Source organism: Bos indicus, chromosome 27 (assembly GCF_029378745.1).
Source record: "Bos indicus isolate NIAB-ARS_2022 breed Sahiwal x Tharparkar chromosome 27, NIAB-ARS_B.indTharparkar_mat_pri_1.0, whole genome shotgun sequence".
Taxonomy (NCBI): Eukaryota; Metazoa; Chordata; class Mammalia; order Artiodactyla; family Bovidae; genus Bos; species Bos indicus.
The window spans coordinates 19,422,453-19,449,581 of record NC_091786.1 but is presented as its reverse complement, the minus strand read 5'-3'; the positions used below and the strand labels follow the sequence as shown (position 1 = coordinate 19,449,581).

Here is a 27,129-nt window from a genome sequence, read left to right as displayed (position 1 = left end):
TAATATTTACCATCCAGGCAGCTGATTTGGCCATCCATCATTTCCTAAACTTTTTTCATGTATTTTTTAAACTGTATTCGTATGTAATTTATTATATATCTATGCTATGTTGTCTCCCAAGTCATGTATATACTGTATGATTTTATATTTTGCTCATCATCTCTTATCAGAGCCCTTTGCACACAGCAATTCAATAGATATTAATATAATCTACATTTATTTGGTAAGTATCACATATTTGCTGTATGGAAAGTACCTGAAGTAAGAAAAGTGAGAAAGAAAAGTAGTGCACATAACAATTGCCATCATCATACATGTGAATATTCAGATTTGCTACATTTTTCAAATCACTTAAACCAAGATAAACTGCAGAACTGAAACTCCAGCAGGGACAATTAAACAATATTTGGAATGAAATCATTTGGCCTAATTTTCATAACCACAGATTTCAAGGAATACCACCATCCATGCCAGGTGTGCCAGACAATCCCATTGTCCGTTTTAGCGGTGTAGGGACCCTTGTGGTAGAAGCCATTCAGGTTTGCAGAGTGACACCTAGTGGGAGGAAAAATAAACACGAAGCAATCAGACTAGAAAAATATCCTTTGAAACCCTTATTCTGTGATCAAATGGCTGAAAATATTTTAACTATGAATTCTGCCATGTTTTCTTTTTTTGAGGGGGGGCTATCCCTTGTGGCTTATGGGATTTTAATTCCCCAACCAGGGACTGAACCCGTGCCCTTGGGAGTGATTGCACAGAGGCCTAACCATTGGACTGCCAGGGAATTTCCTGTGCTGTTTTTGGATAAGAGAATATTTAGCAGTTTCCAAAAGCCAAGAGATTTCTACAACATGAGTATTTTAAACTGGTGGGTTTTAGTACCATAACAACTCTCAGGATAAAACCCAGGCCACTTATAGAGTATTTATTTATTTATATCTGGCTGCACCTGATCTTAGTTTCAACATGCAGAATCTTTGATTGTCATTGCAGCAATGCAAAACCCCACTCTTGCAGCATGTGGGATCTAGTTCCCTGACCAGAGACCAAACCCAGGGCCCCCTGCATTGGGAGTGCGAAGTCTTAGCCTCTGGACCACTATGAAGTCCCACTTATATTGATTAAAAAAAAAAAGTAGCTCTGTTCTTAACAGACTTTAAATGAGAAAGAAAGGAAGGAAATGAGAGAGGGAGAGAGAGAGGCAGGAAGGAAGGAAGAAAGAAAAACAAGCAAACAAAAGCATGACCTGGTAAGCCTGAGCCTTAGCCAGAGTGGTATGGGTGTAGTGCGCTGCTCCATTTGCCAGCTTCCCTGTATAATTTACACTTAAAATGTTCATCCATCTGCTGCCAAGACTTAGCTTTCATAATTTCAATTCCCTTCCTCCCTCTTGAGTCACCAGTATATCAATTATTTTAACCTCAAAGGGGTAAAGAAACAAAACCCAAACCATGATTTAAAGTTTTCTAGTATCAACTAATGATCATCTGTCTTAATTGCGGAGTTTATTATTTTTACCTATATTGTTCCAACCAAGATACACTGGTTAGGTTATCATAAATCTTAAAATGTCCCCCTTCCTCTTTGGGATCTGTACATTTTGCTCCTAATATGGCTAAACGAAGAGTAGGCGATAATTTTCTGGGTACTGTTATTAAATTAGTTACTATATATTTCTTTATTGCTACAACCAATGAAAAGATTTCAGACACTGGGACATAGAGGAACATGCAAAAGAATAGTTCTAAAAATCTATGGAAAGTGCCTGAATTACTGAGTCAAAGTAAGCATGTAATTTACCCGTCAATGTTGAGTGGTTGACTAGCCTCACTTACAAGCCCTCATAATTCTTTCCTGCTAATTGTCCCCACAGTCCTCCTAATTTAAATTGATGTAACTAATCAAAACCATGTATGCTAAATCTTCAAGTGTTAAGAGCCTGTTATGTTTTTAAAACTGCATGGAAAGTAATGGCAAAAGAGAAAATACTCTAGACTGAGCCTCCCAAATACATATTTTGACATATTCTATCTTCCTAGAGATATCTACTATATATATTAATATTTTTCTATTTAGTCTGTGATTTGAATCCTGTTAGGAAGCTGACTCTGGTCAACATAGCAAACCTTAGCAATTCTAAGACCACTTTTTCCCAGCATCTTTCAGGTTCTAGAACAGCCTGGACTTGAGGCTAGGTTGGGAGATTGTTGGGGCTCCCTTGGTGAAGAAGTAGCCTTGTGCACACACATGAGATGCTACATTGGTAAAGAAGAGAAGACATCAACGCAACGCTCAGTGATTGGTTTGCTATGATGAGAAGGAATGCCTAGTAGGTGGGTAAAACTTAGAAATGCCAAGAGTTTATGTAAATTGGAAGAACTATGGGACAGGAGAAAAATAAGAACAAAACAAGAATAAGGAGGAAGAGGATGATGGAGTTAAACCATAGCAGAGGCAGGCATGGAAGAAGTAGCACTGAGCTGCTGGAACAGTTGGCTTTCTCTTCAGCTTTTCTGACTTTCCACCTGCATGATTTCATTTGACTCCAAGGATAATGGAGCTTCCTTGGGTGGCTCCAGCAACTGAATTGCCTTTCTTTGTCTTCCCTGAACTCCTATCTTTAAAGTCAAGTAAATCATTTATTATTCCACGTTGAACTGTGTGCCACTTATCATTTAATTGGGTGGGTACTTGGTTTTGATCTGCTAATATTAACCAATGTGGTTGTTATTTCCATGTATGGAATTCTGTTACATTAAGGGGTGCTTGAGACTTTGTGAATTATAGACAAGTTTTACATAATGTTGATAACTCTTACATAATGCTAACTTAGAGGGAAAGGGGAAGAAAAAGGAGGATAAAGAGAAGGTGATAAATACAGTTTTAAAGAGAACGAGAAAACCATAAGGGAAAAAGATCGTCACCACCTTTGTTTGATCTGTTAAGTAGGAAAGATAACTTTGGTTTTCTCTCCCCTCTCACTGCTGTGTATGTTCCACTTCCTTTACAAATGACCAAAATTTAAATGGACTCAAACTTTGAAAAAAGCAAAATCCAGATAAAATAGTGTTTATATATTCAATTTGATATTCCACACTATATACAGCTAACTGTACCTCCATAGAATTTATGACTCTAAAATCAGCACATCATAATAACTCAAGATGTTCATAAGGAGGATTCTCATGATTTTATAGAAAATAGATCTATGTCTGGTATACCTCCACTTAAAAAGATGGAGGATTCTTTATGTAAATACTTAAAAAGTATTTACGTAATGAAAAAATGTTAAAATTTAGATTGTGGAATTTAAATGATTAGTCCTCAATTACACGGAAAACTCAGCACTCCAGACATACTCACGAAGGATTCTGTAATGGAATGTTTAAGTGTCCAGATATTTTGTCTTCTAAAGACAAAAGGAGATGTTCAAAGGCCATGTACTAAAGAAAAAAAAAAAAAAGCCCATGTATGGCGTAACTGTTGAACACAACTGCTTTGTAGACATAGTGGGCTTATCAGGTTATTTTAAAGAATGACTGAATTTTTCCATTCCTGCCTTAACTTTGTGATGACAACAAAAGGTACTGTCTGGAAATCATCCTGGGTGAAGAATAGTTAAAGGAATGAAATGTTAATGAATAGTTAAAGAAGAGAAAACGTCGAGGAGCACAGTAAATATTTTCTTACCCAGACCCGAAGAGTTATGTTGAAAAAGAATACAGTTACTCTGTAACTACTGAGGAAAAAAACTGACAAAGTAATAAGAAGCAAGATTTCAGGTTAATACAAGAAAATGAAGAAAAGCTGACATAGCGGACTTCCCTGGTGGTTCAGTGGTTAAAACTCTGTGCTTCCAGTGCTGGGGGCCTGGGCTCAGTCCCTGGTCAGGGAACTAAGATCCTACAGGCCCCACAGTGCAGCACCCCCATAAAATTTTCAATACACAAAAAAAGATTAAAAAAAGAAAAACTGATTTAGTACAATCAAAAATGGAATGAATTTGCTGATAAAGGAACATTGGAGTATTCAACCAGAAGATAGAATTAGGTTTCAGGAATGTTAGAGGAAATTTATGCATTGAGAGGAGCTTGGGTTGAATGATTTTTAAAAAGTCACAGTAAATGTAAAACAGTATTACACAGAAAAATTTATAATAACATGCTAGGAGAAGGTGAAGAGCTACCTGGTTATTAGAATGTCGAAAATGCTCTGTATTTCTTTGCGTCAATTTGTGACCCACTATGATAACTCACCCGTAACTCCATTTGCAAACAATTTTTATGAAAGCAGTAGTTTGATTTTTCTCTATGACGTATCTTTCAAGCTTGACTAAGGTACACAGTGAACAAATCCTCAAAGCTACTTCATTACTGAAAGATTCTAATAAGGATGATTACTTAATAATACCAGTATTACAAAGCAGACCAACACTCCTGCATACGTTTTAATTAATGCCCACCAGTCAGATATCTGGAGAAGACAATGGCAACCCACTCCAGTACTCTTGCCTGGAAAGTCTCATGGACGGAGGAGCTTGGTAGGCTGAAGTCCATGGGGTCGCTAAGAGTTGGACACGACTGAGCAACTTCACTTTCACTTTTCACTTTCATGCATTGGAGAAGGAAATGGCAACCCACTCCAGTGTTCTTGCCTGGAGAATCCCAGGGACGGGGGAGCCTGGTGAGGTGCCGTCTATGGGGTCACACAGAGTCGGACATGACTGAAGCGACTTAGCAGCAGCAGCAGCAGTCAGATATCATCAATGCAATTGCAACTGTGTTTAAGAAACATCAAACCTGTTAAACCACCAGCCAGACTGATCCTCTTTCGCACAGTTCCCTTCGTAGTTGTCGTTGTCTCTGTCCCACGTGCTGAATTTCATTCTTTGGTGACTGGCCCACCATTGCACTTCAGGATGAAAATTTCCAGTAAGGGAGTCTCCAGCGGTTCCAGAATATTCCCCAATATGTAAATCATAGGAATTCTAAAGAAAAAGAGGCGATTTCCATGATCAGTTGTTACTATTTTGTGTATGTGTATGTGTGTGTTCAGTCACTCAGTAGTGTCTGACTCCTTGTGACCCCATGGAGTGTAGCCCACCTGGGTTTCTCTATTACTATTTTAAAAACAGGCTTATGTAATAAATAAAAGATCAGGCTCTATCACAGATTTTTGTTTCCCCTGACTTTGGGTTTTATATTGTATGTTTTACACATTAATTTGTGGTGATATGTATTTGAAAATGTTAGTACCTTTTCATCTCCAACTTTGAAATTTTTATATTGAGCATAACGGCTATTTTTCTCAAAATCTGCAAGGTCGATTTTTAATGTGTAATCTCCTAGGAAAGGGAAAAAACAGAAATTGTAGGTTTTTTTTTTTAATGTATGAGATGACATTTACTTCAGTTCAGTTCAGTTCAGTCGCTCAGTCGTGTCTGACTCTTTGCGACCCCATGAATCGCAGCACGCCAGGCCTCCCTGTCCATCACCAACACCCGGAGTTCACTCAGACTCATGTCCATCAAGTCAGTGATGCCATCCAGCCATCTCATCCTCTGTCGTCCCCTTCTCCTCCTGCCCCCAATCCCTCCCAGCATTAGAGTCTTTTCCAATGAGTCAACTCTTTGCATGAGGTGGCCAAAGTACTGGAGTTTCAGCTTTAGCATCAGTCCTTACTGAGGCTTAAAAACAGTTTGTGGCTCTATTTTACTTAGACCATTTCCTTCTACCATGAGGCAGCTTTCAAAGAATAAACAGTGACTCCATTGTATTTACAGTATGCATGTTTTATTGTGTATTTTACTTGGAAAAAGTTAGGAATGTAATATTAAAGGTAGAACATTTCTACTAGATCTATTATAGATAAGAGCCAGTGTAGTTCACTTGGCAAAGAAGAACAGAAAGCAAGTCATTTTTCAGTACATAGATTAAGAAATCTAACAGTGAATAAACAGAAGTTTTGTGAAGTTTAAAAGCTGACTTTTTTTTCTTACTTTTGGTAAGGATGTTGATCTTCAACATTAAATAATGACTGAAATAGTTGATACCATCAAGTAATCAGCTTTTCTTCATTATCTCATCATTTGCAAATAACAAAGACTACTCTTTCAGAAACAGAACTATTGTTAGAAACATAAAAAGTTATAAATCAAACTGACAGTCAGATAATATATTTGTATTCAATCCTTCTACTTTGATAAATAAAATTTCACAATGACTAGTAAGATCAGGTCTGAATTCAGAGTCTTAGCCTCTTCCTAGTTCTAAGCTGGAACATAGCAGCAGGTCATGCAGACCTGGCCCATGGTCAGCCTGCTCTCTTGTCCCACCCCAGTCTCCATCACACAGAGCAAAGGGCCTTGCCCACACTTATGGACATTCCAGACTGCACACCAAGCTCTGTTGACATCCAAAATAAAAGCCGTTTCTTTACTTCCCCTCAGACTTAGGGGTGCACACATCAGATGTACAATTTTCCTACAGGGGGACAGATGAAGAAGAGGCATGAATAGGTCCTGGAGACAAAGTCAAGGCTTCTTCAGTAGAGAATGCTGGACTCTATATCGCCAGAGTGAGTCTAGGAGACTCTCTGGCCCCATAGATTCCTTGGCTCATGGAGCTCTCTAAAGTGGGATTTCAAGGAAGAGGCCGCTTTAATCTGATCAAAAGGTAGTAAATGTTATGTGAGCTAAGACTGTGAAGTGGACTAGAGCAGAAATAAAGGCTAAATCAATGCTCCTAAAAAGTACTTTGCATTATAGAAGAGGTTTAGACTTTTAGGTAACCATCTAAATATCTCTTTAGTCCACGAGTAAATAAAAATTCAATTTTGGATCATTTCTAAATTAGCTTTACTGCAAACACTTCCAGCCAAAATTTATATAATGGGGATAAAGTTATTTTAAAGAGGCAACTCCTTAGCTTTAAATGTTCTCATAATTAAGAAATGCAGGGGGACTTCTCTGGCAGTCTAGTGGTTAAGATTCTGTGCTTTCACTGCACAGGGCATGAGTTCTATCCCTGGTCTGGGAACTAAGATCCCTCATGCCGAACATGGGGGATATTGTGGTACAGCCACAATATTTTTTTGTTTTTAAATAAAAAGGAAAGAAAAGAAATGTAGGGAGAAAGTCACTCTTTTTCCTTGGGATGATGTTCTATGCAGTTGTGATCCCTGGAACTGATAAATACATTTTTGCCACCATGAGAGTAGCCAGCCTGAAATACCAATGAAAATGTGAAGCAGATATGTTGCCAAAGTGCATCTGGACAAATAAATACTTAATAATAATTTGAAAAATAATATTTATTTTTAAAATAGTTAATTAATAATATTTGTTGTTGTTTAGTTGCTCAGTCATGTCTGACTCTTTGCCACCCCATGGACTGCAGCATACCAGGCTTCCCTGTCCTTCACTATTATTAATTAATAAGTTTAAATTCTGTATGTTTAGAAGGATCCAAGGGTTACTTCTTGGGGTTTTCATAGTTTCAATGAAAAACCAGATGCATATTAATATGTAAAAGAAACAGGAATTGGTATGATAAATGTTATATATCTATCATAAAACACAAGTAGGATAATAAATACTTTGAAATTTAGAGAACACTGATCATAAGAAGAATGTACAAAGAAAGCTTAAGATTTCTAGGATTATCCATCCTCTCTAAGTTACTATCCTGGGGTGTTTCCAAGATCTCTATAATACTATTATGAATATAGACACACAAATCACTTTCCTTAACTTGTTTGGAATGAATAAACCTTGCTCTTACAATTAGTGCCTTGCCAGTGTGATTTAACATGCTTTCTTGAGCAATACAATTGTCTTTTATGAAACATTAAGAATCAGATTTGAGTGGAACTGACTACAATCTCAGGTAGAAAGTGAGGTAAGGAAGATAAAGGACTGGAGCAAAAGAACATGGAAAAGGGAAGCTTGGAAAATATTAAGCTAGTGATACTTTAAACAAATGTCAAACTCCAGTGAAAGACATCCATGCAAAAGCAGATAGAGGGAATGATACAGATGTCTGCAATATACTTGGAAATGTCAAAGAAATGGATCAATGGATGGATAGATGAAAAGTTACAGGATTAAAATGTTAATGTAAAATCTAGGTGGTAGGTTGAAATCTCTTCCAGTTTTGTTGTATCTTGCAAGTTTTTCAACTTAAGATTTGCAAGGGGATGGGAATAAGAACATTTATATTCTTTGGTATTTGATTCCAAAAACAGCCATAATTCCTCAATTCTTCACCTTTCCCTTTGCAATGGGACTTTAAGTCCTCCCATTAAGCCTATTTCCTTTCTCCTTACATCTGAGCTGGTCCTGTGACTTGCTTTCACCAAAACAGAAGGCAGTGTAAGTGACTGTGTGCCATTACTGAGTCTAGGTCTCAAGTTAGTTATGTGCTTTCATTCTCTTTCTTAGAACTCTGCTTCTGCTTCAAGAACAAGTCCAGGCTAGCCAGCTGGAAGATGACGGACCATGTGGAGTGAGCTGGACAGCCAGCCTCCCACTGATGAGGAAGCTGGTCACCAGCTCATGAGCAAGCCCAGCGAGATCAGCAGAGCCCAGCCCTAAGGAGCAAAACCACCCAGCTGCCCTGTATATTTGTGAGAAATAATAAAGAGTTGTTGTTTTAAGTCACTAAATTCATAAGTGGCTTGTTATGCATACAATATATATGTTTTGAGTCACACAAGTCATTTAAAAGAATGATTATGACAGTAGATTTCCTTCCCAGAAACAGAAAAAATGTATGTGAGAAATATCTCTCCCACAACCTAGGTCTAAGCAGCCACCTTTTACAAAGGAGATTATTTCCCAAAAGGGATTATTGGCCATCTGCAAATCATAGTAGTTACTGAATTTGTTCTAGGATTTAGAGAAAAACAGTTGTGTTCCCTTTTTGTATTTCCAGTGAATTTGGTATGAGGTAAACCTTACCTTGTGTGGTCAATAAGTGAAGATTTCTATTACCCAACCAATATTCACCATTTTTTTGGACAAAATTTCCAAAGCCATTTTCATAGTCACTCCAGTCTCTAAAAAAATGAAAGTGAAAGCTGACTTTAGCAAAATCCAAACGGACCTTTGCAGTACCCAAGGTGCACACTTTTACCCCTACCCACAATATCTTCTTGATTAGCTAATGTACTTCTATTTAGAAAGAATGAAGTTCTAATACACTTCAGGTATAATAAAGAGGCTTAACTTTGGTAAACCTCATATTTCCTACTCCAAATAAATCCTTATATCATAATTAGCACACCTGTTAAAGTTTTCACTGCCATCAGATCGTCTCTGAATTACAGTCCATCCTCCTCCATCAGACATGTCACAATAAACAGAGAATTCTGCTGGGCTCTGGAGAGGTTTGATTTTATAAAATCCACTCTGCTTGTACCCGTCATTGAAAATCTCTGAACAATCTGTTTGGAAAACAAAGTAATGTAATATTTGTCATGTGTCTTTTTTTTTTTTTTTAAAGGGAGCCTCTGAATGAGATTACTCAATACTAATGGAGACAGATAAATACATGATGTAGATAATCAGCTGTTTAAAACTGCATCTTGTACATCTTCCAGTGGCTACTAGGAAGTTCTTTTTTTCTAGATGATATAATTATCATCTGACTTCTTGATATGATCATGAAAAAAATAAAATGGTGAAATAGGTATATGGTTTCTCATTTTGATTTTTTTAGAAGAGTCTGAAATTATGTTTTAGTTAATTACAGTATATTTAAGTGAAACATTTTATCAAACAGTACAGAACTTTTTTCTCTCATGGCACTAAAATGAAAGTAGAAATATAATACCAAACAATTTAATACAGATTATCTTGATTTACAGCATTATAAATCATTCTGAACATCTGGAAATGAACTCAAAATAGTAATCTTGTTAGATTCTTATAACCTCCCAGTCTCACCAGAGTTTTTACTCACCCACTGAAATTTCGAAGAGTCCATGCATTCTTAGATGTTTTTGCTAAAAACTGCAAGTTTCTATTATTTCATCCCTGCGGTCTTCTCTGCGCTGATATTTCTTTGACCACTGAAGCCACCAATTTGTCACCAAAAAATAATATCTGTTTCTTAAATCATGTGCTGCTGCTGCTGCTAAGTTGATTCAGTCGTGTCCGACTCTGTGTGACCCCATAGACAGCATCCCACCAGACTCCCCCGTCCCTGGGATTCTCCAGGCAAGAACACTGGAGTGGGTTGCCATTTCCTTCTCCGATGCAGGGAAGTGAAAAGTGAAAGTGAAGTCGCTCAGTTGTGTCCGACTCTTTGAGACCCCATGGACTGCAGCCTACCAGGCTCCTCCGTCCATGGGATTTTCCAGGCAAGAGTACTGGAGTGGGTTGCCATTGCCTTCTCTGTAAATCATGTGAAGGTGGGATAAATTAATAATCATTGGTCTCATCTAGGCTGATCTGGGCTGAATTAGAGAATACGGCTGATATGTGTGTACTAGATCACTTCAGTCAACTCCAGCTCTGTGGGATACTATGAACTGTTGCCCACCAGGCTCCCCTGTCCATGGGATTCTCCCAGGCAAGAATACTGGAGTGGGTTGCGGTGCCCTCTGCCAGGGGATCTTCCCAACCCAGGGATCAACTTGGCGTCTGCACTGCAGATGGATTGTTTCCCACAATCCTCCTGCATTGCAGGTGGATTCTTTACCACTGAGCCACCGTGGAAGCCCATATGGCAGACAGGAACTCGATATTGTTTAGATGCCCAGGCAGCTCTGCTTTAGGGTAGCTGAATTGATGGCCACTGTAAAGAGATAGTTTCAAGGATACCCAATCACAATTGGGTATTTCTTTAATAAAAAATACTATAATTTAACATCACGAACTTTCAAATTTTACCCTTATTATTTTGTTCGTTTCCTCCTTTTTAAAAAAATGTATTTTCTACAATTCTGTAACTATAAATGGTGATGGATGTTAACTGGACTTAGTGTAGTGATCATTTCACAATATATACAAACATCATATCATTATATTATATACCAGAAATTAATATAATGTTTTATGTTTAATTGTACCTAATGAAAATTTTCTTTCCCTGATTGACAATTTCATTCTTTTAGCATATTAAGTTCTTTCTTCATTTTCATTGTTCTGATGCCAAATTGTCTATAATTTTGTTACAAATAAAATATATCCCACATTAAATAGATTGAACAGGCAATAGGAATCAGAGGAGAAACAAAAATAAAGAACCTTAGTCACTTTCTAAAACCCTCATCAGGTTGAGACCCATCATTTACTACTGCTTTGGTGAGATGTCCATTTTTCTAATGAGTTAGGCCTTAATCATGTATTTATTTTTGAGATTCAGAAGCCCCTGTGTTCTTTTCCACATCCTGGATTATTTTTTTTTAATCCTGTTTTGCAGTTAAACAAGAAGAAAAACAATGTGAAAATGATTATCTAAAATTAGTTCAAGGTTGTTCAAAAGCTTACATCTTGTGGTCAAGTACATTGCACAGCATTTTTCATTAGAGTAAGCAGATTTTTTTTTTCCACTTACTTTTTTTTTAAATTGGAGGATAATTGCTTTACAATGTTGTGTTGGTTTCTGCTGTACAACAAGGTGATCCAACCGTAAGTACACATGCATCCCCTCCCTCTTGAGCGTCCCTTCTAGCCCGCCCCACACCCCCAGGTTGTCACAGAGCACCCTGTGCACTATAGTGGCCTCCCACTGGCTATTTTACACATGGTAGGGTATGTATCTGGAGAAGACAATGGCACCCCACTCCAGTACTCTTGCCTGGAAAATCCCAGAGACAGAGGAGCCTGGTAGGCTGCAGTCCATGGGATCACGAAGAGTCAGACAAGACCGAGCGACTTCACTTTCACTTTTCACTTTTCTGCATTGGAGAAGGAAATGGCAACCCACTCCAGTGTTCTTGCCTGGAGAATCCCAGGGACGGGGGAGCCTGGTGGGCTGCTGTCTATGGGGTTGCACAGAGTCGGACATGACTGAAGCGACTTAGCAGCAGCAGTGGCAGCAGCAGTGTATATATCAATGCTTCTCTCTCAATTAGTCCCACCCTCTCTTCCCCCTGCTGGGTCCACAAGTCTTTTCTCCATGTCTGTATCTCTATTCCTGCCCTGCAAATAGGTTAATCAGTACCATTATTCTAGATTCCATATGTATGTGTTAATATGCAATATTTATTTTTCTCTTTCTTACTTCACTCTGTATAAGCTTGTTAAGAAAACAGCTCTTTGCTTACATTTAACCACCTACCAAACAGCTGAATAGTAAAGACTCACAAGGTTCAGACTATTTCCCAAGCAAATATGGGAATAATTAGCTATAACATTTGTCTCTGGAAAATTCTGTGAATATGGAGTTTTCAGCCAACATTTTCTATTTGTTCTTATTTTATGCCAACTCTGAATTTAAGTTTTTAAAAATTTTTTGATCTTCCCAGAGGAAAATGCCAAACAGAACTTAAGATTCAGAGGAAAGATTTCCACTGAAAAAAACAAAAACAAAACCCAAACAAAGAAAAAAAAAATGCCACTAGCTCAATTTCTTACAGCAAATAGATTAAGGAGCCTGCTTTGGGAAAATGTGACTTTTACTCTGATAGAAAGTTCAAGCAATAGAGGGTTTAAAATATTAACTAGATATTTCAAACTACGATTTCAACCACCCCAGAGAATAGACAGAAGAGGGGTAGAGGGTTAGAGAGATCTGTGCTCACGGGAGTTTAAAAAAGAATTTTTGGATACTTACATAATGCTAGAGTGAGGCCAAGGCTTCCTGCCCTCTGTTTGACAAACAGTGTGCTAAACTGGGTGAGGTGAATACGCTCTGCTCAAGCATAAAGCAAACCGTGCTGGAAGCACGACTGTTGAAGCTTCACAAAGGGACGTGCCAGCCTGCCAAATGAACTTTTTCCTTTTGTCCCAGAATGGTGACTGAGAACCAAAGGCACTAAGTACCCCCACATTCTAAACTCGAAGGAAGGCCAGCCTGAGCTCAGCCACATGCCACAGAGCATGCTGGGAAATGCCAGGAATGCCATCCTCAGCCCCAGGCAACATAAGATGAGATTTAGAGGAGAGAGAGGAAGTTGCAATATTGCTGTGCGGAGGATTGGTGGGCTCTCTCCTCTGAAAGTAAGGGAGAGAAGATATAATAATGTAGGTAGAGAGCTGGCATTCATTGAGCCAAATGAGAAATGCTTTTGTAAGCATTTCATTAGATCTATTAACTTATTTGATCTTTACACCAAAGAAATAGGTATCCTTATCACTCCCATTTTACAGATGAGGAATTAGAGGCACAAAGAGGTCAAGTAATTTGCTCAAAGGCCACTTCTAGCAACATGTGCAACTGGATTTTGAACCCAGGCTTTGGAGTCTCTAAACGCTACACATACTGCCTTTTGAGATACTGTCTCGTAAATACTGGGGGCTCCTGCACAAGGGGCCATGGTTAAACTAGTGGTTATGTTGGCCGAACAGATGATGCTAAAAGGCTGTTTTGATTGTCAACAATAAGTGTGAATTTGGTAGACTAATCTTTTAATAAAGGCACATAATTCAATCACACCCAAAAGCTTAAAAAATACATTTAACTATATGTTGTATAAAAATCATGTGATTTGTGCATTGTTTTCAAAAATTGCCAGGTTGTATGTAATTAGGTGTTTCCTACTATGAGATGAATTAGGATTCAGAAAATAATTGATTTAGTAATAATACAGTAACTTATAAATAAGAAAAAAGAAATTTATTTCTATGGATCATATACATAAATATTTAACCTTTTTTTAAATTTAAGGAGACCAAAAACATACCCTTTGGTGTGAGCAAATTTTTATATATTTTATACATTATATATTACGCTAAATATATTATGTATTTTCTTAGAATTTATGTTTTATTATGTATTTTGTTTATTGAGTGTTTTTTTTTTTTTTTGCTCTTGATAGATTCTCCAGTAGTTTTCCTGTATGCTGAAAAATAGAGTAAAATTGAATTGGATTTGTATTTCATAGTTTATTCCTCCTTCTCCTCCTTCATGCTTACAACATCTGTGAAGAATATTAAATACAGATCTACTGACTTCTGGAATTTTCTTTTAGCTGTTATACCCCCAAACAGTCACACAGGATGTCTATTATCCATCTTAGGGGCTCCCCTCATAGTTCAGTCGGTAAAAAATCTGCCTGCAATGTGGGAGACCCAGGTTCGATCGCTGGGTTGGGAAGATCCCCTGGAGAAGGGAAAGGCTACCCACTCCAGTATTCTGGCCTGGAGAATTCCATGGAGAGTCAGACACGACTGAGCGACTTTCACTTTTTATTATCTATCTTATCATTGTGTCATAAATTTTTTATTTAAAAATCTTTATTATTATTATTTTTAATAAGCTTTGGCTTAAAAAAATTTTTTTTGGCCAGGCTGCACAGCATATGGGATTTTATTTCCCTGACCAGGGACGGGACCCATGCCCCTTGCATTGGAAGAGTGGAGTCTTAACCACTGGACCACCAGGGAAACCCCAATGTTAAGTTATTGAAACACTTAAGAAAATTAGATTATGTAAATGAACTATACCCCAATAAAAAATTAAGGAAAAAGAAATAAAAATAAATTATGACCTGCGTATTGCCTCTTTCCTCCAAGGTCAATGACACTATTCTCCTCTCCTTTATCAAGGAGCTGGAGTTGTTTCTCATGCAAAAGCTGCGAGATCTTGACTTGTTGCTGCTTGACCCGGGTCTCCAGCAGGTACACTTGGGCTCTGAGCCGCGCCTGCTCCTGGAGGCAGTTCTCCAGAGCCTGCAAAGTAATGTGCATATCGTCTTACAGAAAATAAGCCCCCGGAATGAGTTGCTAAATGTATGGTTCAATTTTGTCCCCAGTTCCCATTTCAGAATAGTATTCTAACTAGGAAGTGTTTAGAGGTCCGAAAACCATGCATTTGAAGAAAAAGAAATTATGGCTTACCAGAATAAGAAATTTTTGAACTAAAAAATGCTATAATGTAAATGACCATGCTAAGAGCTTTAGAGTCGCTGCTTCATTTGATCCTCATAACAATTCCATGAGACAGGAAAGAGCTCATCTTTGAGTAAAGTTGCTCAAAAATTCTCAGTGGGCAAGAAGAGTCTGGATTCACATCCAGTTCAAGGTCCCTGCTCTCAATCTTAATATGTCTTCTCCTGAGTGCTTTCTTAACAGGAAAGTGCCTTATGCATGACTAGTGTTGCAGTTTCTAAAATAAACGAGGCTTTTGAATGATCTTTTGGTATTAACATGTTTAAAAATATATTTGAATGCTTATAACCTGATGACACATGGCCATCTTTATAAAGGATGCTACTTCAGTTCCTCCTGTCCCCGAGGATCTTACCCATTTACCTGTTGCTAGAAATATGACTGGAGTCACTTTAACTTTGTATAGTGTTTTTCCCTCAATGACTTCAAAAAAGGGATGGAGAAGCCTGAGTTTTTCAGTTGAATCAGCTACTTTCTTTAACAAAGGCAAATAACCCAAGAATGCTGCACATGAACGAGTTTATCAGTTCCTTTCTAAAGTGGCATCTGACTGAGCAGATTCCTCCAGAAATAAAGCAAATTCGGTGAGTTGGGAAGGGGAGTTGCAGAGGTGGGTCTCCTGGGAAGAGCTACTGAGACCAAGAAGCTGTAATAAAGGCTCTTAAGTATTTAACACTGGGAGAGTTACTTGGGGACCATGAAAAAAAAGGACAAAACACAAATTTTTGCCACTTTCCCATTTTTACTTTGACATCTCTGTTTGCAGCTCATGTCATGATCTCCTGTGATAAATGCAAATGTTTGCTGAGAAATTTCGATTCTTAACATGTAAGTGCTTTATACTACTTTTATATTATTTCCTTTTATAGGCATTTAATTAGTCAGGTATATTTCTCAATTTATATTCACATAACTTTCTGTTCCTATCTTTATCTGCTACCTTATATGTATTCCTTCCATAATCCTCCAGGGGATCTTCCCAACCCAGGGATCGAACCCAGGTCTCCTGCTTTGCAGGCAGATTCTTTACCAGCTGAGCTACCAGGGAAGCACCTTATATATATTTCTTCCATAAATTGGAGGACCTACTGTGTTCTGGGCACTCTGTTAGGCAGTTTGAACAGTAGATATCCTATTTGAGAAAAAGAAAGAGGTGCGTTTTTTCACTATGGACTATAATGTAAAAACAAATTCAACCTCAAAACTGAAAGTCTTACAGCAAGTGAGTGGCAATGAGAATAGAGACCCCCTCTCTCCAATCTCCAGTACCAAGTCGCCGACTCGCTCCTGGCTGTTTCTCTAAGTACTATTTCTCTTTCTTAAAACTTTTCATTTCTTTCTTTATTTCTGGCTGTGCTAGGTCTTTGTCGGTTGGTGAGTGCAGGCTTTCTTTAGTCGTGGCAAGCAGGGGCCACTCTCTAGTTGTGGCGTGAAGGCTTCTCCTTGCGGCTTCTCTTGTTGCAGAGCACCGGCCCTAGGGCACGCAGCTTTCAGTTGTGGCGATTCCGGGGCTCTAGAGCACAGGCTCAGTAACTGTGGCACACGGGCTTAGTTGCTTCTCAGCATGTGGTATCTTCCTGGATCAGGGATCGAAATCCTGTCTCCTGTTTTGGCAGGCAGATTCCCAACCACTGGACCTCCAAAGAAGCTATTTTGTATTTTTGTAACTTTCACCTCACCACTCTTTGATTCATTCTGTTTGAACCAATTATTTGCTTAGCCCCCTCAGTCACACCTGTCTAAAAAATGAACAGCAAAGTCATTTTAGGGCATCTGGAATTCTGCCTTGCTTTCTAACAGTGGAAGATTGGTTGTGATACTGTTAAATACAGTGAACTATACAATTTAAAGTGACTACAGGATTACAGGGCAAGAATGTTCAATTTTTATGTGACTATATATACCGTGTTAGTAAACTTATTTAAAACTTAGTGGGGGAGCTTCCCTGGAGTACAGTGGCTGGGATCTCACCTTCTAAACCAGGGGTTGCAGGTTTGATCCCTGGTCGGGAAGCTAAGATCCTACGTGCCTGGTGGTCAAAAAAGCCAAAACATAAAACAGAAGTGATATTGTAACAAATTCAATAAAGACTTTAAAAATGGTCCACATCAAAGAAAAAAAAGATCTTTAAAAAAATTAGGGATTTTCTTTCTCCTACAACTTTGAGTAAATGAGTGTTTTCACACTTTTATTCATGGAGGGAGGCACAAGTGCATTGCAATTACTTTCAAATAATCTGTTTAGTTTACATGGACAGTGTCCAATATTACAAAGCTCAAGGTAAATCTGAAAGAGCTTTTAAATTCTTAATACCATGTAACCACCCAAATAACCTCAGTAAATCAAAAAGACAGTGTAAATACTGATTTTTTACTCTAAAAAAATTTTAAAGCACTTAATAATGCCTATTATGTGGCAGGTACTTCCACAAATCTTTTTTAGTTTTCCTCCTTAGTTTTTTCAGTGACAAGTTACTACAGTTTTTTTGCAAGAGAAAATTAAGATCAAAGCAGGAATTAAAAATATAATAGTTTTTGTAATAAGCTTACCGAGCTTCCCCTGCCCATTACCAGAGCAGTGGTGACAAGGATGAAACTAAACATCTTCGCCATTTTTCCCATTGGAAGAACTGTAGGAACAAAAAGAATTTAACTTATTGTGAATTTCTTATGAGACCAGTGTTGGCTTGACTCTACGTGATCCAGGAGCTCAGACACAGCTCTAGGTCGAGTCTAATCTGTGAGTTGCCAAGGAAATTCTCGGATTTTCCCAGGCTTCCCCCCACAGAAGGATGCTCACTGTTATCTTGTAGAGAATTGAAGCAGTTTGCAAATATAGAGGCAGGTCTATGGTTCTCTGGAGTGTGGAAAAGGCACAGACTCTTTAAGCACAAAGACCTGGTTCCATATTTTGGCTGGTCAGTTCCTAGTGGTGTGACCTCACACAGCTTACTATAAAATGCTCCTGATCTGTAAAATGGACATCATGATTCTTACTTTGTAGGACTATGGCCATTTTGATATTAATTTTTCCATATACCCTGGCATGTGATAAGTGCTAAATGATTAGTTACTCATTTTGTACAGGGAAGCCTGTTTTTATTTTGAGAAAAAGGAAAAAAAAAGTTACAACAAATAGGAAGTAATATGAATTGCTTTTCTTAATGTTTTAATGTGTAGGCAGCTAATGAGATAAAATAAAACCTGAAGTTCTCTTTAAAGTTGTAGAAGAAAATTAATTTTACCACTTGAGATTATTCTTAAAATCAATCATGAAGTCATGAGTCTTGATGAAAAATTTTGCTCATCCTCAAAATAATTTCTCTATGTCATCAGTTGTGAATTCTCATAAATTTTAGAAGCTCAGGAGCCTAAGAGGACAGAAATATCTGCATAATATTCAAAGAAATTTTATACCTATGGTTGCTGCTAAAAAAAAAAACAAAACTGAAATCAACTGAATTATTTATTTGTCAGCCTATTTTTATCCTTATAAAACCTATGACCACAGGTCCTTTCCATGTATCTCTTTCTGAGTTTCTATGTAATTAAAAAAGTGGGTCCTAAACTTTGGTGCCCATTGGGATCACTTGACGAGCTTTAAAAACATTTCCATGTCCAGGAATTGAGTCTAATGTCTAAAGGTGGCAGTCAGGCCTTAGAATTTTTAAAAGACTGCCAGCTTTTTCCAAGGAGAAGGCAGTGGCACCCCACTCCAGTACTCTTGCCTCGAAAATCCCATGGATGGAGGAGCCTGTAGGCTGCAGTCCATGGGGTCGCTAAGAGTCGGACACGGCTGAGCGACTTCACTTTCACTTTTCACTTTTCTGCATTGGAGAAGGAAATGGCAACCCACTCCAGTGTTCTTACCTGGAGAATCCCAGGGATGGGGGAGCCTGGTGGGCTGCCGTCTATGGGGTCACACAGAGTCGGACATGACTGAAGTGACTTAGCAGCTTTTTCCAATGGTCAGCAAAGTTTGGGAAGCAACGATTTAGGGATTTAATAGACATATTTTTTCCAGTCTATTTTAACAAAATAGGTAGTTCTCAATCCTTGTGGGGCCATACAAAACAACAACAACAAAAAACAGCTACAGTACGAGAGGGGCATTACTTAAATTCAGGGGCAAATAGCATGCATGAGCATCTTGGGAAACATTACTATATATAATGTAAATTTTTAGAATATGTGAAATTTGCACATTACAGAGAGTAATAAAGAGTCTCCTAGATAAACCATAAAATTTTACTTCACACAATTTTACTTTTGGCTGATGTATATTTTTATTACATACCTAGAATTGTGCTATGCATTGACCCAAAGACTTTTTTTTTCTTCTAATTTTATTTATTTTTTAACACCAAAAACATTTTGCATTGGGGTACAGCCAGTTAACAATGTTGTGATAGTTTCAGGTGAACAGTGAAGGGACTCAGCCACACATATACATGTATCCATTCTCCCTTAAACTCCCCTCCTATCCAGGTTGGCACATAACATTGAGGAGAGTTCCATGTGCTATACAATGGGTTTTTGTTGGTTATCCATTTTCAATATTGGGCTATGCATTTTCTAAGCATCTTATTTCATCCTCAAATAATTCTCTAAGGCAAGTATTATTATCTGCATCTTACAAATGGATAGATCAGAGATGTCAAGTCACTGAATACCTAATGTTCCTTCACGAAGCACAGGACTTAGGAACGGATAAGTCATAGTCGTGTTTTAGAAGTGAGAATGATCTTCACTGGAGAAGGTCAAGGAGCAGGGCCTCTATACCTCTGTGCATCTTGCGTCCCTTTGTGTAACAGGCATATATGTATATAGAAAGGAAGACCATGCAGAATACAGGTTCGGGGTCATGGGCCCTCCAGGTAGGAAGCCTTTGGCTCCTGTGAAGGAACATTAGGTCAGCCTGGCAGGAGAGGAGACAGCAGCACTAACCAGAAGCAGTCCTAGAGAATCCTGGGGCCAGCAAGTGCTACCTGATCATCAGCTAGCTGCTCAGCACTGGCTCACATGCTGTGGGAAAATAACATAGCTGCCTCATCAAGGCAATATTTGGGGGAAGAAATTAAAATAAATATTAAAATGGAAAGAAAGACAACAGAAATTTAGCATACATGAAGCCATATGTAGTTAAACATAAAAACTAAATTTTTCCAGATGAACTCTCAAGACAAAATTAATTACTTCCTCTACTGTGATCTCACACTATGTTTACAGACCAATAAAGCATTCACTCACTCAGGGAACAGTGTGCGCTTGCGTGCTACGTATGGTCCAGGCACTGTGCCAGGTGATGGAATTATCATCTAGTCGGCTTTTCACATGTCTCTCTCCAACTGCTTCCCTTTGTCCATGATTCTGTTTAGGGTAGGGTTTTTGAAGGCAAAGGCCACATCTTGGTAACTGTTGTATCCCAGCATCTAACTGAAATTGCGGTGACTCCAATATAAGTTTAGAGTTTCCCAAGAGGGAACATCTTTCCCAGCGGGGAAAAATGTGATTTCCTTGGCATAAAACTGGTCTGTTCCCAGTGACATAATTCCTCCCCTGTGCTTATCCTTGTCAGGGGGAAAACAACGAGCTAAGTATATTTTGAAAATATGTGTTAAGAAGGAGTTAGGGACTTTGGGTTGGATTGAACACATACATTTTTTTTTTTTTTCTTTTTCACAAAACCCCACTAGGAAAGGAGTAAAGATAAATGGAAAAGACAGGGATTGACAAGGTGGAGGAGAAAGAGAGAGGATAAAACACTTTGCATGCAACGTCAACAACAGGACAAAAAGCACATGGCAGAGTTCACAAAACTGCTAAAAAAGAATTATTTTAAGAAGAGATATTTGGATTTATAAAATCCCCAAAGGAAAAAAAAAATGGAAAACTTAATACCTAGAATATTAAAAATTTGGCTCTTAATGGGCAGCTCAGTTGGTAAAGAATCTACCTGCAATGTGGGAGACCTGGGTTCGATCCCTGGACTGGGAAGATTCCCTGGAGAAGGGGAAGGCTACCCACTCCAATATTCTGGCCTGGAGAATTTGATGGACTGTATAGTCTATGGAGTCCCAAAGAGTTGGACACGACTGAGTGACTTGCACTTCGCCAATGGGGCTAAAGCCATTATCATAGCTATCTCATGATAAATTATTAGTTTGACTCTTATTTTCAGTTGGTAGTAAATATATTTATTGAGCAAAATTACAACAGTTATGCTGCTATTTTTAAAAAATCTCATTTGTACTCTTATGGTCACTTATTATTTAATTTTAAAATTTACCATGAAGTTTAAGTAGCAAAAAGTAAAACCAAACCAAACCAAAAAAACCCTCCACATAATGGAGGTTTCTTAACGTGTAATAGTCTTCTACATATAATCATACAAAAAAAAGAGGCAAGAATAATCGTTTTATTATAAGCAAGCAAAAGAAAATAAAGACAAAAAATAGAAAATGTTCTTTTAAAACACATAAAAGAGATTTTAGAAGTAGAAAGTATTGTCCCATGAGGCTAGAACACACGGTCAAAATATAATTAAAGGAAGTGAGATCATCTGGTCAAATGTCATCAACATTTGAGGAAACATTTGAGGTTCAGAGAGGGAAAATAATTTGCCTAAAGAAATAAAACAGACTTACTAAGGAGATTCACATTAACTTAGAAGCTTTAAAAATGTACTACCATTTGTGAATGTGAGTCATATGAATGTGAGTCATACTGTTTTTCTGACTGAAAAGAATCAATATAGTGAATGGATTATTGATTGGGGTTTTTCCTTTTTCTTTCCAGTAGGAAAAGTAATCTCATTTTTCTTATAAAATAGCAACCAGATCTTCATTACTTTAATTCACTTCCAGCAGCTATCATATAAAATATTCAGGAATCAGGAACTAAGTTATGAAAACTTTTGCCATTCTCACTTTAATATTATCTGTTGAAAGTATTATATTTTTGTTTGGTTCATCACATTCCCTTATATATTTGTGGGATCAAGTATTTTATTTCAGAAATGAATAAATTAGGTTAAAAAGAGAGCTTTAAAAATTGTTATTTTTTCCCCCCAAATTGAAGTATAGTTAGAAAGCAACCTAAATGTCCATGGACAGATGGATGAATGAAGGAGATGCAGTGTCTGTGTATATATAATGGAATATTACTCAGCCATAAAATGAATGAAATAATGCCATTTGCAGCAACACAGATAAACCTGGAGATTATCACATTAAGTTGAACTGAAGTCAGACAGAGAGAAACAAATACCATATGATATCACTTATATGTGGAATCTAAAAAAAAATGACACAAATGAATTTATTTACCAAACAGAAACAGACTCACAGACATAGAACACTTATGGTTACCAATGGGGAAAGGGGCAGGGACATTAGGAGCTAGGGGTTAACGTATACACAACACAATACATATAAAATAGGTAAACAGCAAGTACCTAATATATAGCACAGGGAACTATGTTGCTGTTTAGTCACCAAGCTGTGTCCGACTCTGTGCCCTCATGGACTGTAGCCTGCCAGGCTCCTCTGTCCATGGAATTTCCCAGGCAAGAATATTGGGAGCGGGCTGCCATTTCCTTCTCCAGGTGATCTTTCGGACCCAGAGATTGAATCCATACCTCAGGCGCCTCCTGCATTGGCAGGTGAATTCTTTATCACTGAACCACTTGGGAAGTCACAAGGAACCGTACCACTTTGCTATACACTTGAAGGCACCATTAACTATACTTTAATAGAAAAAATTATGTTCTTAAATCTGTATCTGAATCTGGCTCTTGTGCAAGGAAAAGTGTGTGTTAAAAGTGCTCTGGGAGATACTGGGAAATTATTTAACATATATACAGATTGCAATGTATTAGATTTTGTAGAAAATAAAGGGCCAATGAAAAGCTTTGGCAGGTTTCTCTTGGTCTCCTGAAATTTCCAACTCATTGACAGTAAAATAGTCAAATCTGATCTTTCCCAGAGAAAGGAGGCAGCCCTAGTCTGGCAGATCTTTAAACAATAAGGCATTTTAAAACGCTATATATATTTTAACAGTCATTACATTACTTTTATCATCTTTAGAATAATTCCTGAGACTATCTTAAGACCTCTAAAATTCCCTAGTGCCTCCATTAGTAACCCCACCCATATTCTACAATATTGAAGAAGTATTTAGGTATAAGAAACTTGCTTTGAAATTCTCATCTCCATCATTCATTATAGTAACCATTACTGTTTTGCAAATCTGGCTTGTGGTGAAGCTATCAGATTATTCACTCTTCATTATACAATTAGTTGTATTTACTTTACAATGCTTTTGCTTTGGCTGTCTCAAAACTTTAAATTATTGTAAAATTGAAATAGTTTCAAATGGTGGTCCTTTGATGTACTGTATTATTTGATACAAATTGTTCAAAGTGTTAAGTCTAATTTCTTCCCAATAAACATTTTTAAGTTAATTAATTATAGTAAATTAAAATTAAAGGCAAAATATTAACTTTAGGGCTATAAAGTTTTATAGCTAACATGTAAGTCTTAAAAACACAATCACCAAACAAACATACATTACTAGCATGTAAAATTTCAAAAATGGCATGTTTTAAGTGAGCTATTATGAAAGGATACAAGATAGAAGAAATTAAAAAGAAGAAAAAGTTATTGAAGGAAGCATATTTAATCAGTTGGCATTCTCAGACAGCAGTGCTCACACATATTAATGTGTCTCATATTAATGTAAAACAGTTAAACAATTACCCATTAACATAGACTTAGAGACTCCCTTTGGGTTATTTTCCCCTATTTTTTCCCCCTCTTTTTTCTGGTAATGGAATATAACGGTATTTTTGTTATTTATCTCAAGAGTGTATACTCAATGAAAGCCTTAAAAAGCCAAGTAAGTTTGACTTTCAAAAGACAGAAATAAAGAACAACATATCTGGAGTTTTTACTTCTGAGGTAAAAATTATAACATGGTCCATTTTGTTTTCTATTTTGTATTTAAAGTTGCAATCTTTTTATTTACATCAAGTTCTCATCTAATTCATTCAAAATGTATCAGGAATGGAAAAGAGATGTAATTCTAATCTCTTTTCCAAGCCGCAGAAGCGGACATCTATCTAATCAACATCGTTCTCAAGAGCCAACAGTTGTTTCTTGAGTTGTGTTTTAATATCGTACCTATGAAACAAACTAGCATTATTATAATTATGTCAAAGTGCTGAGAAGTTAAATACCTTGCCTAAAGTCAGAAATGAGTCAGAGACACAGCTTAGGCGAGGTCCAGTTGCTCTGCCTTCCAGGCTCCTCTATCTGCACTCAGACTTTGTAATTGCTTCTCCACTATTTGATTAGAAAAACGGACAATGTTGATTCTGGCTTCAGTCCAGAAATAAATAGATGAGGAAATCAGTTTAACTGGAAGGAAAACTAAAAAAGGAGATTCAAGGACAAATTCTAATACTCTGATATTTTTCTTGTTTTCCCTATTTGTATGAATTTTTATGAAAGATCCAATAATATATCTTTATAAAAATATATCTCTGATTTTTTAACCTTTTACTATTGTGCTCATCCAGAAAATTTTTGTACTTTGACTAATTTAAGTAATGCTCACTTTAAGATTAAGTAAAACCAAAGTGCAGTGGAAGCTTTGCTTTATTGTACTAATGATGATAAAATTTTACCTATAAAAGATATGGATTAAATGTCATTTCAATTACCATATGGAGAGAGCCAGATTTTTCTTACAGAAAAAAGTGGCAATATTTGCCAAGATGAAACAGTTTATTTGATCTTTAAAATATACAAAAATATTCCCTGAGGGGCAAAATTGTGAAATTTACATGTAAGCATCAGTTATCCTCTGAATGAGCTGTTCCTTTTGTTTTAAATTGTAGAGGAGTTTGAATGTGTGAGATGTTAGCTTCATTATTCATATTGTGTAATAGTTTCAGACTGGAAACCCAGGTTCATTTCTATTTTAATTCTGTTGTAACTCACACAGTCCTTTGCTGTTTGTTCTTTGATCACTATTTATTAACTCAGATTCCAGTAAAAAGTTGTTTCTTTGCTGTTCTTTTCTGAACTCAAGTATTACTGGTGTTCAGCCTTCCCGTTAAGCATTGTCACATTATTCCCTGAGAAGTTTTCCAGTTTATTAAGGAAAAGGTAATCCTGCTGATTTATTGGAAAGAAAAAGTCAATTAGGTTGGAGTGATTTACACCCACAGGAGAAGTGGAGATTATACATTCATAATAACAAATTCAAGCTGCTGCAGTTAAATTTTAAAAACAAAGGTATGGGATTATTTGGCTGATTTGATAATTACCTCTGGTAAAATGCAACATTTTCAAGTAAAAATGTATTTTTTTTTTTAATCCTTGTATCCCTTTTGCCTCTTCCCTGTTCAAGCATTTAATGAGCCCTGTGCCTACTTCCTCAGAGGAGGGACAATCATTGTGGTAACAATAGCTATCATGTGTGGCACAATTATGTACCAGACATGGTAAAAAATGAACTCATTCAGACCCAACAACCCTATCATCAGGAATTGCTATCTTCATTTCACAGATGAGGAAACTGAGGCACAGAGGTTTAAAGAACTAGACCAAGGTCACATATTAGCAAGAGGGAGAGCTAGGATTCAAAGGAAGACTGGCTCAGAATCTGTGCCCTTTACCATTAAAGATGGTCAGTGCTGTCTGTCAAGGATCTCTCCAGCCCTATGCCTCAAGAGAAACTTGGAAAAAGCAAATTAGACACAGGGACAGAAAAAAAAGTAAAAGTGAAAGTCACTCAGTTGTGTCCGACTCTTATAACTCTATGGACTGTAGCCCTCCAGGCTCCTCTGTCCATGGAATTCTCCAGGTGAGAATACTGGAGTGGGTTGCCATTCCCATCTCCAGCGGATCTTTCTGACCCAGGGATCGAACCTGGGTCTCCTGCATTGCAGGCAGATTATTTACCATCTGAGCCACCAGGGAAGCCCCCAAGGGCAGAATTTAGGGTGAATGTCTTGTGAAGGCATGCCAGAAGCTGAACCTCCTGGGAGGAATACTATCGCTGTAGTTCATGGATGCATTGTCATAGCGTAGTGGAGGAACTGTCATCAGGAAAGGTCAGATTTGTGACCTTGCACAGCTGTACCAAAGCGATGAAGTGAGAATGAGACCTGAGCTCACTGGCTGACAGAAGTGTGAGAAAACAATGATAAAGAGGAGCCAGTGGGATCCAGTTTTTGAGGAGATGGGCCAGAAACAGAGTGGTTGGGATGCGTACTCTAAGGTGCAGCTGCTTCCTGCTGCCCACCTGCCCCGCTTTCTTTCTTTGTTAAAATTTGAAGTATAGTTGCTGTACAATATTATATAATACAAGTGTACATACAGTGATTTGCCATTTTTAAAGGTTATACTTCAATGATTGTTATTATAAAATATCGGCTACACAGAGTCACATAATAAAGAACAAATTTATAGTCATCAAGGGGGAAGGGAGGAGTGGGATGAACTGGGAGAATGGGATTGATACATACATACTATTGATACTATGTATAGATAACTAATGAGAACCTACTGTACAACACAGGGAACTCTACTCAATGCTGTGGTGACCTTAATTGGAAGGAAATCCAAAAAAGAGGTGATTTATGTTTAGGTATAGCTAAGTTACTTTGCTGTACAGCAGAAACTAACACAACATTGTAAAGCAACTAGATTCCAATTAAAAAATAAAATATTGGCTATATTCCCCCATGTTGTACAATAAGTCCTTTTAGTTTATTTTATATGTACTAGTCATACCTCTTACTCCCCTACCCCTCTTTTTTCCCCTCCCTGCTTCTCTCTCCTCACTGGTAACCATTAACTTATTTGCTATATCTGCAGGTCTGCTTCTTTCTTGTTATATTCACTAGTTTGTGTATTTTTTAGATTCCCCATATCATACAGTATTTGTCTTTCTCTGTATTTTTTCACTTAGCATACAGGGCACAGCTTCTTAAAGAGACTTTACTGAGCAGAATAGTGAGATCATTAGGCTTACACCTTCAATCAGCTTGTCTAGAAG

At 37.5% G+C, this 27,129-nt stretch overlaps 1 protein-coding gene across 1 annotated transcript; it reads right to left on the bottom strand.

The window, feature by feature from the left end:
• Positions 1-200: 200 nt before the first annotated feature.
• Positions 201-24,450, bottom strand: FGL1 (fibrinogen like 1). Its single transcript, XM_070781601.1, has 8 exons — positions 24,299-24,450; positions 17,611-17,690; positions 14,662-14,842; positions 9,288-9,447; positions 8,963-9,060; positions 5,259-5,347; positions 4,803-4,990; positions 201-555 (listed from the first exon to the last, which is right to left on the bottom strand). Exons 2-8 carry the CDS (start codon positions 17,680-17,682, stop codon positions 396-398), a joined length of 948 nt encoding a protein of 315 aa, XP_070637702.1. The 5' UTR covers positions 17,683-17,690; positions 24,299-24,450; the 3' UTR covers positions 201-395.
• Between the last annotated feature and the right edge of the window lie 2,679 nt (positions 24,451-27,129).